The sequence below is a fragment of the Porites lutea genome, chromosome 14, assembly GCF_958299795.1.
Source record: "Porites lutea chromosome 14, jaPorLute2.1, whole genome shotgun sequence".
Taxonomy (NCBI): domain Eukaryota; kingdom Metazoa; phylum Cnidaria; class Anthozoa; order Scleractinia; family Poritidae; genus Porites; species Porites lutea.
The window spans coordinates 178953-190000 of record NC_133214.1 but is presented as its reverse complement, the minus strand read 5'-3'; the positions used below and the strand labels follow the sequence as shown (position 1 = coordinate 190000).

Genomic DNA, 11048 nt, shown 5'->3' with positions numbered 1-11048 from the left:
CCACCCCCATTTGATTAAGTCAAGGTCGTACCACTTACCTGAGCATTCAATGAAGCAACAAAAACTAATTCAGTCAACCCTTTTCTACCGCTATAAGGAAAACAGTTTCCTTGGACCTACAAAAATTATAAGCTTTCTACAATTCCTGGCTCTTTGGTACCAAAACTTAGAGCTGCAGAGTGAATACTCACTCTGTCCGTTTGGTGTCCATATTAAGGACTGTGCTGTCAGCTGTCTCTAAATGGACACCTCCATACAAAACAGACTCCTAGAAATGGTCTCTGGCAAACACCTCTGCAAGACAGACACCTTCATAACAAGACACAAAGGGTTGGTTGCTGCCATTCTTTAGGTCTTGTTTTTTTAAAACTCTTTATGAGGCAGACCTCTCTCTCTAATGGACATTTAACTGGTGCTAGCTCTGATAGTGCACATCTTAGAGTTGACCTTAATTTGTTTATTTATTGTAAGTTACCTTTTCCTTTCCACTGATAAAGATGGTAACCAACTCAAAAGTAATAAAACAACATCCACATTGTTTATCACTTTACTTCCTTCAGTGTACACTCCTTCCACTACCTAGAGTGTAAAGTTGGAACAAAGTGACAGGCAATTCAGCAAAGAACTTGTCAAGCAGCCATATAAGGACTTTAAGATTGTGGCTTACTAATGACCAACGGTCTGGTAACAAACTGTCAACAGTTAGGCATCTTTCAGCCAACAAAATGACAGAGAGGAGCTGATAAGAGTGTGGAGGCTTGACAAGCATCATCAGGGTGCTATATAAGACCAAGCAGCTGGCAAACTTTGGCAGCTACCTACTCCTTTGTTTTGGGGATTAACGTATGATAACAAAAGTGGAAAAAAGAAAAAATTAAATTTACAACAACAACAAAATTGAATGATGGGTGGGGATGGTTACTTACCCAGTTAAAAAGCAGTTGAAAAAATTCTTCTGTTGGGGATTCAAGTCTTTTCAGATAATGGCACAGTTTTTCAAAGCTCACGCTAACCTTAAAAACTTCCTGGAAAGAGAAATTATTCACTTCATTCCTTGGACTCAAAAACTTAACAATTAAGAAAACATAATAAATGTACAAATACAAATAAAAATTGTACTTTTCAAGGAATACATGTAACTTGGGTGATGCTGGTTATAAATGTTTTTACTTCCTTGGTTCACTGGATTGACAGCTCTGCTATTAATTACAAACCAGGGATATCATTCACTACTAGACAAATTTTAACAACTACCTGGGCAGCAGGTGATGAATGCGTGATTCTCTGTATGGCCAGCATACAGCTCTGATAAAGCCTGCTTTGATCATCAGCACTCTGACACTGTTTGAAAAAAAGGTGCAGAAGAACACAGTAAATGCTGACAAGTCTCTCTGACATGTAAGGACACACTTGAACTTATTTTCTGTACTTAGAGGACAACCTCTGCCTTTGTAATGCAGACAGAGTACCTATTATAGTTAGTTACTTTCACAATTGCAGGAAAAATATTTTTAAAGAACTAACATGATTAATCTTTGGGTCACACCAGGGCCCAGTTGTTAGAAGGCTGAATTTCACAAACCCAGGGTTAAAATCTATCCTGGTTTCCTTTTGTTTTGTTTATCTTGGATAATTTTCTCTATTCTTTAGAACATTCGACCATCAAATCGTAGACAAGGCATTTGCCTTTTATCCTTTTATATCTGAATTCAAACCTTGCACTTACCCTGGGTTATCTTAACCCAGCTGCTTTGAACAGCCTGGCCCAGACCATTAATTTTAGCAGAACACAAACACAGTTCACTCCATCATAAACGCTCATTATAACTCACGCAGAGTACCACTGTTGCATGGATACAATAGTATACTTGTTTACCAAGTTGTAATGTTAGAAAAAAATTATCCCAGTATTTATTACAACTTAATATTTTAACATAACGCTCACTGACTGACCTCATAGTCTAATACAGACATGATATGCTCAAAGCATCCTACTCCAACAAATACAGCCTAGGGTAAACAATATTAAAAACACACACAAAATCACAGTGGAATTAGTAGCAGTATTATAGTAGGCGGAAACAATTTTGCATACATCTTAAGAGAAACAGGATCTTATGAAAAGAAGTACATGCATACCTGCAGTTCTGCATAGTTGTTACACTCCAGGATCCTTGGAATAGCATCTGTAAGCAGCAGGGAAAAAAACAATGATGAGGAAAGAAAATATCAGATATATATATATGGCCTCACCAGAGTTTATTATTGTACTAGTACATGGTCTATTACCTTTTTTTACAATAATTTATTATTACCATAACATTATACCATAATTAGTCTTAAAAAAGTAGTGTAAATAATATCTTACCAAGCATACACAGAGTCTTGGCAAAATGTACTGGAGATTCATGGCATTTGTCCCTTAACCAAGACAACAAAATTAATAAACAAACTAAGATCAGAATAACATATGATGATAATGTCAAAAAATTCAACTGAGTATAAGACAGGAGAAAGCTGCAGGCCTCGATGATTATAACAACTGGGTGATCTGTCAGCAGCTCAGTGAATAATTTTAAACAGTCATGTATCTCATACCTCTGACTAAGAATTTCAAGAAATGTCTTTAACAATGAAGGTGTATCCAACAGACACTAAGGATTGAGGAAAAAAATATTGACACCAAACAAATCAGTTAAACTGGCATGATTCACTCAACTAAAATTTCTCGACATTCTGTTTTAGAAATGAAAAGGGAAAGGGCAACTTTCAGTAAACCAGACCAACCACTGCTTGGTTTGACTATTTTTCCAAGACACTTCCTGAGTTGGACCTGATCATTCCATGTTTAGTATTGGACCCCACTTTTTGGAAAATTATGTTTGTTGAACCATCACTGTGCCTAAATTCAAAATCAAACCAAGGTAGTACCACAGTGGAGTGTTTAAGCCCTATTAACTTCCAAATAACCAAACTACAATAGACCATTTTACAGTTGTGGGCTTAGTGTCCGTTACCTTTGAGTGAACTTGAGGCTGAGGTTGACATTGTTTTGATACAAGCCCCCTCTCTTTTCTAATGTAAATTCTTTGCTTAAAAAATACTAGTTGGCCTAAGAACAGCGTTATTTACATGGTAAAGCAGGAAGGGTTGTATCAAAACCCGGGGGGGGAGGTACTCCCATACATTACCTATACGGGTATGTGCTGCCCAACGGGGTCGTGATTTTGAAGCTCCTGATTTAGAACAGGGTATCCATTTCAGAGGCGTTTTCTAGAACGGGGTATAAAAAATTGTGGATCACGGCTTTATCTTGAGCTGAAAATTGTTGCTGATTATGAAGAAGCATTTATTTGATGTATAAGTCGAACAAATAAAGAAATATCTTCTTAAAAAAACAGGGCTATTTCAATTTACAAACTTTCTAGAACGGAGTCTAAAAAATTGGCCCATTTCTAGAACGGGGTATCAGTTTTAGGGCAAATTCTAGAACGGGGTATAAAAAATTGGCCCATTTCTAGAACAGGGTATCAATTTTAGGGGAATTTGTTTTTAGAACGGAGTGCCAATTTGGAGTCCCGGGCGGCACATACCCACCCAAAAAATACCCAAGTGCCCCCCCCCCGGGTATCAAAACAAGGTCAACTCCAGCCTAGTTTCCACCTGTAACTTTTAAATGAGCTATTATAGCAGTGCTTTTTACCGGGAACTAGTTTTAATAGGTATTTCACCAATAAAAAATAGTTCATGGAAAGGGAGAATAGAGGTGGATGTCTGTAAGCCACTCACTACCCTGCAAGCAGAGTCTCCTAGGAGACTCTGCTCACAGGCTAGCAGCTCACATACCTGATGTTGGTTTCTTATGTCTTCATGATGAATAAGATGAATGATTTTCACCAGACAAGCCACAACACGTTCAAGACATTTGCTATCTAAGGCAATATTTTTATCATCTATCAACTCTGTTGGATTATTTAGGTCCTCTTGCATTTCTAATATTCTGAAAAGGTTTTCAGTTACTGCTGGAGTAATGTTAGGGGATGAAGATTCCTAGAAAGAAAAACACAGAAGATATTATTAAGGGACATATGTACTGGTATCTTACTCAGGCAGGTAATGTACTGCACAGGGGAAATAATTTCTTAGAGATTCATGCAACAGAAACTGATTGTCTTGATATACATGTTTTATGAGACAGTGCAGAGACATCTATTTCATATTCACCTACAATCTGCTTTTATTTTATTATTCAATTTCCTACTAGAACATCCTTAACATTCCATTTACTTTGGCTACATCCTGGTCAAATATAAAAATGATTTTAAGCAGTTTGAAATAGAGTAACCAGCCATTTTGTACTTCCAGTGATCTCTTAACACTTAACAGTGAGTGAATAATAACTTCACAACCATCCAGGTCATTCCTTTACCCTAACTCCACCCATATCCCTACTTCTTCTCCTGATTACTGCCTCACCTTTATTTCTGATTATTGGTTCCTTATAAGGATATAAAAAAAAGATTTGGCATGATAACTACAGAATAGTTATAATTTCCCAGGAATAAGTGAAATAAAACGAGCATTCTCATTCAAGTGGGTCAGCAGTATGCCATTCCTAAGTGAAGAGCTGGCCACTGACCCATGAAGGCACCAGCCTAGATATAACCTTTCCCTTTCTTCAAGATGCTAGCCTTGACTGATGAGTCACCGAAGGCGGTCTCGATGAGGGCCACTAAAATATGTACCATTGCTTGTTCTTTATAACTCAGACCGTAAATCCCTTATTATACCCCTGGGGAGGGTGGTGTTTATTTCAAGTGCGTTTGAGGGGGGCTTACAGAGGATTTATGGTACCTATATACCTTTCTTGTTATCTAACAATTGAAGTTAAATATTTATCTTCCCGGGATTATTTAAACACTCATGACGAGTCTGAGCAAGCCATCAAGCCACTTCTGTTTAAGTCCTTACAATAAGTTAACAATTACCTAAAAGGCTACAAGGAAGTCAAGATATTGGTTGCTTTAAAGTCCTTTTAAAAGAAATACTCATTAAAACAGCTGTTAAAATTAGTAGACATCAAGCAAGGAACTTTTAACGGGAAAAAGGGAAACCAATTGAGATAGTTAAAATACAGAAAATAAACAAAGTGATCCGCGGTTACATAAAATTAAAGACAAAGGGAAGTTAAATATAAACAGTTGAAAACAGATGAAAACTTAACGAGATATTAAGCTTAATATAATTCCATTCACTATTAAATAAGTATGTTACAAGGAAAAGATTAAATTTTCGAACTTCTTTCAACATACCTTTCCATTCAAGTAACTCCAGACTTGTTCTGGGTCAGCCAACATTCTGCAAGAAAATAAGTAAGAATGCTCGACTTTGATATTGAAGCTCTTCCAATAAGTTCCTTAATGCTCCGAAAACGTTGAACTTTAGGGTGCTTTGTGATTTTGGAAGAAACTGGAATTCAACAATCTCTTTTCGAAAAGCCATCACTCAAAAACCTCAAAAAACTTCGAAATATCAAAAAGGCAAGGTAAAATAATCACCCTTCCCCATCTCGTCCGAGTAATCTCTCGGGATACTCATCCGCCATTTTTGTTGTCATCGATTTGTTGATAGACTGTTTGTTCCGCTCGTTCCAGTTCTTCGCACTTTGAGCATACTCGGGTAGTGGAAGGGGCGGGAATGATGTCGGGGGAGAAGCGGGGTAGGGTGGGTGGAGAGGACTGTAAGGAATTGATTAGGGCAGGCCTTAATTATTATATAGACCATTGTATAGTGTGTAAACTATAAAACTAAACGTCCACCAGGTAGAATAGTCGTCCAGTCTTTGAACTGAATAGTTATTGAGGTGATTACTCATCTAGTCCTTAAGTTATCGCTTTTCCCTAGCTGCCTTTCCCAACCCTTTCCCCAACAAATTTCAGCTGTAATGGATCTGTAAATGATGCCTCATTATAAAACCTTGCTTACAATGTTCATCTTCATTTTCGTATGTTTTCCTCTGAGTTTCCATTCATTAGGATGTCTCGGAGATCGTTTGCTCCATGCTCGTGCGCGAAGCTTCAACTTCACATACTAAACCTTTGTTGATAAAGAAATTAACTGCAAAAACCGTGGACGAAGATACTGCTGTTTGTCAACGTTGCATCTCTACAAAAGAAATGTAATCAGCTAAAATACCAGTACTGTAAGAGCCAAAAAACAAGAAGTCCAAAGACTAGTAACACCTTCGTTGGCACTGTATTGGTATACTAGGTGGGATAGATAAAAGGTAGCATTAATAATAACAGAATTACGAACTCTTACCACTGAAGCGAGCAATGTTTAAAGAACCCCACCAAGAAAGGTATAGAAAGAGACGAAATGCGCGAGGACTCGGGGTTAAGAGAAAAAACTACAGAGAAAAGAAGACAGAAAGAAAAAAAGAGAGAAAAGAAAGAAAGAAAGAAAGAAAGAAAGAAAGAAAGAAAGAAAGAAAAAAAAGTCTTCTATGACATTCTCTTTTAATATCGGAATTTTAATTACTCAGGGGAAATCTGTGAAAGGGACCCTAAGCAGAAATTTTAATAAGATCTGTGTTAGATGATTTTATAGCAAATTTTGGTGAATAGCACATATTCCAGCGGTAGGCTTGTTGGTCTGGATTGTTATTGTAACACAAAAAGAATAGTACAAACATGTGAACAGCTGACAGAGAAAAATAGTCCAGAAAATAAAGACACTGAGAGGAAAATGTCGTGAAAAGAATTGAAACATTCTTCTATTGAAACAAAATACAAATACTTGATGTATCGAATGTAAATTGGAATGTAACTTTAATTTTATCAGATAGCTGCTTATCTGCCTAATGTTAACAATAATTTTAGGAAATACAAATATTAAAATGTATAATGTAAATTTTCATGTTAGTGTGTTTTCACAGACAACAAGTCAGTGGATCAATGGTAAAGCAACTTTTCTTGCTGACCAAGGTTGAGGAGAGCAAGATCTAGTCTGTGATTGGTCGTTATTGTTCAAGGGGTCACGGGATCAAGTTGCGATTATTATATTACAGAAAAAAAAAACTGACAAGGTCACATTCATCCCACCATCCTGGTCAGCCTCACGAGATCTCCTTGCCGTGAATATGTGGCTTCAAAACATTCTTATGTCAGTAGCATTTATCTGCCTTTACTGTTCCGTAGAGGGATTTTGGCTCTGGAACAAACCAACAAAACGCCCAACTTCAACCAACGACATTAAGACGCCTCTGATAATCGGTAAATAGTTTGAATTTTTTTATTGCAATCATGCCATAGAATAAGAAATCGAAGCCGAAAAATCCCAGATCGTGACTATTAGGGCTTCTAACAAGAACAACAATAGTTTGAGGTAATATCACCCATGTGTCGTTTGAATAGCTTATGTATTTTACGTGATTACATGCCTTTAAAAGCCGGATAGGTTACATAACACTAACTACTCTTTTTCATACTTGTTACGTAAGGAAGAGGACAACGTACCTAGTCACGTCATGTTTTACCTTCTTAGCACGTAGCCATCAGCCCTCCGGCCCAGGGTCTGGGCGCTAGAAAAGGCCAGAGTAGGGCAGGGTACAGTGTAGTGGACAGGAGTAGGGTAGAGTAGAATAGAGATTAACGTTTCGCGAAAATAACGACACTGAACGATAAAAGCTGTTGTAATGATGACGGTTTTTTCTGGGAATAGAAGCACTTCTGCTTAATTCCTAATCCATAAACTGAAACAGTCAAATATTCCGCGCTCACCTTTTAAACTGAACCACTAGTTATCAACGTATAGAAAGAAAACTTCAAACATTTCCAATTTGAAATCGTCACCTCAGATGAGAGTATTAAAATGAGTGGAGCAATGGTATAAGAGCTGTACAAGGGGACCCCTAACCAGCACACAGGAAAATAACACTTGTGACTACAGTCAACTACAGGCTGTCTCTAAGACGGACACCATTTGGACAGTGCGGCACTTAGTGTCCCTCTTAAAGAGAGTGAAAAAAGGGAGTACAGAAACGGGCAGGGACCAACTCTAGGTGTCCGTTTTACAGAGCTGTCCGTCCGTCTTATAGAGGCGATTGTATTCCATACTTTGTTCATTCCTTAGTGCCTGGCACAGGAGGAAGTCAACTGCAAGCGAAGCTCAACAAACCAGAAGTTCCTCACTGGTACTGTAGCAAGAAAACTGATGATTACTACACTTTGTGGCTCAGAAAAAGCTCCCTGATACCTGGAGCTATTAACTGCTTTGCTGATAACATGAGGTGAGCAGATAGTACTGAATATTATTGTTTTGACTTTCGGAAGCATAAAAGACCTTTATCAGACTAAGAAGAATGCGTCGTTTCCCTTGAAACTAATCGCTCCTGGGATCACAAGAAAGCGTCGAAAATCTCCACCAATCCGTGCGGGAAGAAATTGACCATAAGCAGGCTAAGAAACTTTTAAGCTTAAAATGTAATGGAAATTTAACGCTTTGTGACAGGAATTGTAGGGAACAATAAAAAAAACCCTTTAAAATTAAATTCAAACTTCAGGTGGTTCGATAAAAATCTGCAGCTACTTTGCAGTGTATTTATCTGTTTTGCCTTTTACCCAACCCTATAGACTTGTGTACGACGAAAGTACAAAGACAATGAAAAACTCGCCTGGCGTGGAAACGAGAGTTCCCGGATTTGGAAATACTGATACGATAGAACATCTGGACACTGACAAGTTGGTACCGTATTTTGCGCCAATGGTAGACGCTCTGGTTTCTTGGGGATACGAAAGAGGTGTAACTGTCAGGGCAGCTCCGTATGACTTCAGATATGGACCTGGTTAGTCTCCCCCCCCCCCCCCCCCCTCTATTATAAAACAAAAGATGAGTAGCCATGATTTAACGTCTCCCTGACATGAAGTGATTAGGACCTTGATACATGCTCTTTTGATATCATCACTTCACCTCTTCTCATCAGAGTTTTTCACCTTCCTCATGAGTCTGAAGAAATGCTGGAAAGATCAGCTGACTTCCGGTTTATTCTCTTGCAGAGTCACAATCAGGATATTTTACAAACCTGAAGAAACTTATCGAGGATACTTACTCAGCAAACGGCGACAAAAAAATTACTCTGATGAGTCACAGCTTAGGATGTCCTTACAGCTTGGTTTTCCTGAACAAGCAAACGAAAGAATGGAAGGACAAATATCTTCTCCAGTGGATTACCCTCTCCGGTCAGTAGGAAATCTAATAAGTGGTCAATCATAAGACAATCATATGAAGCCTTCAAAGTTTTCATCCTAAAAATATTTCTCTAAGAAGATCCCGGAAAAGCTGATCAAGGTCTTTTTTATTAGTCAACAAAAAATCGGAAAAGGCGTTATTTTAGCGAAAAATGCATTAAGCTCACTAAATTGCAGAACTAACGGCGACCAACTTCTGAATCATCGATTCGCATATTTTCGCACCAAAATTTCGTCACAGTAATTTGTAAATCAAATCATAGTTTAAGTAAAGAAACAGTACATCTTAATGTATGAACTATTTTTAAATATATTTAACTTCATCCGCTATAGGAGTCTGGGGCGGCACGGCAGAGCAGATCAGTCTGTACTCCTCAGGAAATACGCTTGGTATCCCACACTTCCTTGTAAACCCGCTGTCCGTCAGAGGTGAACAACGTACTTGCACAAGTAACACCTACTTGCTTCCGAGCCGCGAGCTGTGGTCATCCGCAGAAATTTTAGCAAAAACACCGGAACGTAGTTACACTGTGAATGACTATGATGAGTTCTTTAAAGATATTAGCTTCCCTCTTGGTATAACACTGCAAAACCTTGTAGAAAACATCACTTATCCACTAACTGCGCATGCTCCAAATGTGACGGTTCATTGTTTATACGGTATTGGCGTGAAGACCGCTGAGAGTTTCACGTTTGGTGAAGGACAGTTCCCGGATACTCAACCTCAGGTGACTTATGGGGACGGAGATGGCACAGTTAATATACGCAGCTTGGAAGCCTGCAATAAGTGGAACCAGCGGCAGGCTTACAATGTTACTCTCAAGCAATATCCCTCTGTGAATCACAATGGGATTTTGAGTAATGAAAATGCGCATAATTATGTCAAGACTCTGTTGTTCTGAGAATATACATCTAAAAAGAAACGTTTAGCTGAAACAGGGAAGTTTATAAAAAGAAGTGAGATCTAATGAAACACCCATGAGTCACAAAGAAATAAGCTTTGTTTGTACCACACCTTATTTTTGAAGAACAGTAAACTGAAACTGTTTAAGGGTTTTTAAAGTGAAAGAGTATTAAGAGAGGCGGTGGTTTAAGTTATCTTGATTGGAAAAGATTGTTACAATAAAATGTTATTCAATTTGTAGTCGAATAAACATTCAATAAATAAATCCTTATAACTGAAATTGTCCTTGTCATTGTTACACCTAAAACCCACTCTGACTTTCCTTGGAGTTCTGATTCTGCTGGGATATCAGTTTATGCTTAGAACTGCACGATCGGTGTTTTGCGCTTATTTTCCCTTATTTTTAAACGGCCGGTGCTGGAAAGGTCTACAAAGAGAGAAAGAATATGAGGGCCGGTAGTTGTTCCCGATTTCTATACACCCAACTAGGCAAAGAACCGAGTCTTAGCCGTTTTGACTAAAAGTAAATTTTGAGAATCAAATTATTATTAAATTTATTCTCATTACGTTGAGGTTGATGGTGACTTTACGATAATACGATCTCTAAATATCAGCGATCTTTGGATCAGTAATTCATCTGAACAGTAATGCCTCTTTGATTGATCAGTGGTATTAATTTAACACTTCCACTAATTGCACAGCTTAGAACTTTCATTATATCATAAACTCTCAACAAAGGAATTGTAATAAAGTTTTCTTAGCTGTTGCCTTTCTCATAAAAAGATAATAGTCCTTTTGTAAACTTTTCACTTATATCCAAATTTCAATTTCAATGGGTAAACTGTCCCTCAATGAACTTCAAAAGTTGAGCGTATAAGGACTGGGTCTAGTCAGTG

At 37.9% G+C, this 11048-nt stretch overlaps 2 protein-coding genes across 2 annotated transcripts in view; one reads left to right on the top strand and one right to left on the bottom strand.

Moving 5' to 3' along the window:
- Positions 1 to 4046, bottom strand: part of LOC140924115 (neurobeachin-like protein 1) — a 25034-nt gene extending 20988 nt beyond the window's left edge. The window contains exons 1-8 of the mRNA XM_073374133.1: positions 3847 to 4046; positions 2582 to 2654; positions 2369 to 2398; positions 2140 to 2186; positions 1954 to 2010; positions 1255 to 1341; positions 927 to 1025; positions 476 to 579 (exon numbers count right to left, since the gene is read on the bottom strand). Coding sequence (XP_073230234.1) covers positions 476 to 579; positions 927 to 1025; positions 1255 to 1341; positions 1954 to 2010; positions 2140 to 2186; positions 2369 to 2398; positions 2582 to 2654; positions 3847 to 3990 — 641 coding nt within the window. The 5' untranslated portion in view covers positions 3991 to 4046. The remainder of the gene's footprint in view (positions 1 to 475; positions 580 to 926; positions 1026 to 1254; positions 1342 to 1953; positions 2011 to 2139; positions 2187 to 2368; positions 2399 to 2581; positions 2655 to 3846) is intronic.
- A 3036-nt stretch (positions 4047 to 7082) lies between these two features.
- Positions 7083 to 10417, top strand: LOC140925201 (lysosomal phospholipase A and acyltransferase-like). The gene is made up of 5 exons (XM_073375172.1): positions 7083 to 7274; positions 8134 to 8290; positions 8634 to 8845; positions 9057 to 9239; positions 9582 to 10417. Exons 1-5 carry the CDS (start codon positions 7142 to 7144, stop codon positions 10148 to 10150), a joined length of 1254 nt encoding a protein of 417 aa, XP_073231273.1. The 5' UTR covers positions 7083 to 7141; the 3' UTR covers positions 10151 to 10417.
- The last annotated feature ends 631 nt before the right edge of the window (positions 10418 to 11048 follow it).

Coding starts and splice junctions, on each gene's coding strand:
- LOC140925201 (XM_073375172.1), top strand. CDS start 7,142: ATGTGGCTTCAAAACATTCTTATGTCAGTAGCATTTATCTGCCTTTAC. Junction 7,275..8,133: donor TAAGACGCCTCTGATAATCG/GTAAATAGTTTG, acceptor TTCATTCCTTAG/TGCCTGGCACAGGAGGAAGT. Junction 8,846..9,056: donor TGACTTCAGATATGGACCTG/GTTAGTCTCCCC, acceptor ATTCTCTTGCAG/AGTCACAATCAGGATATTTT.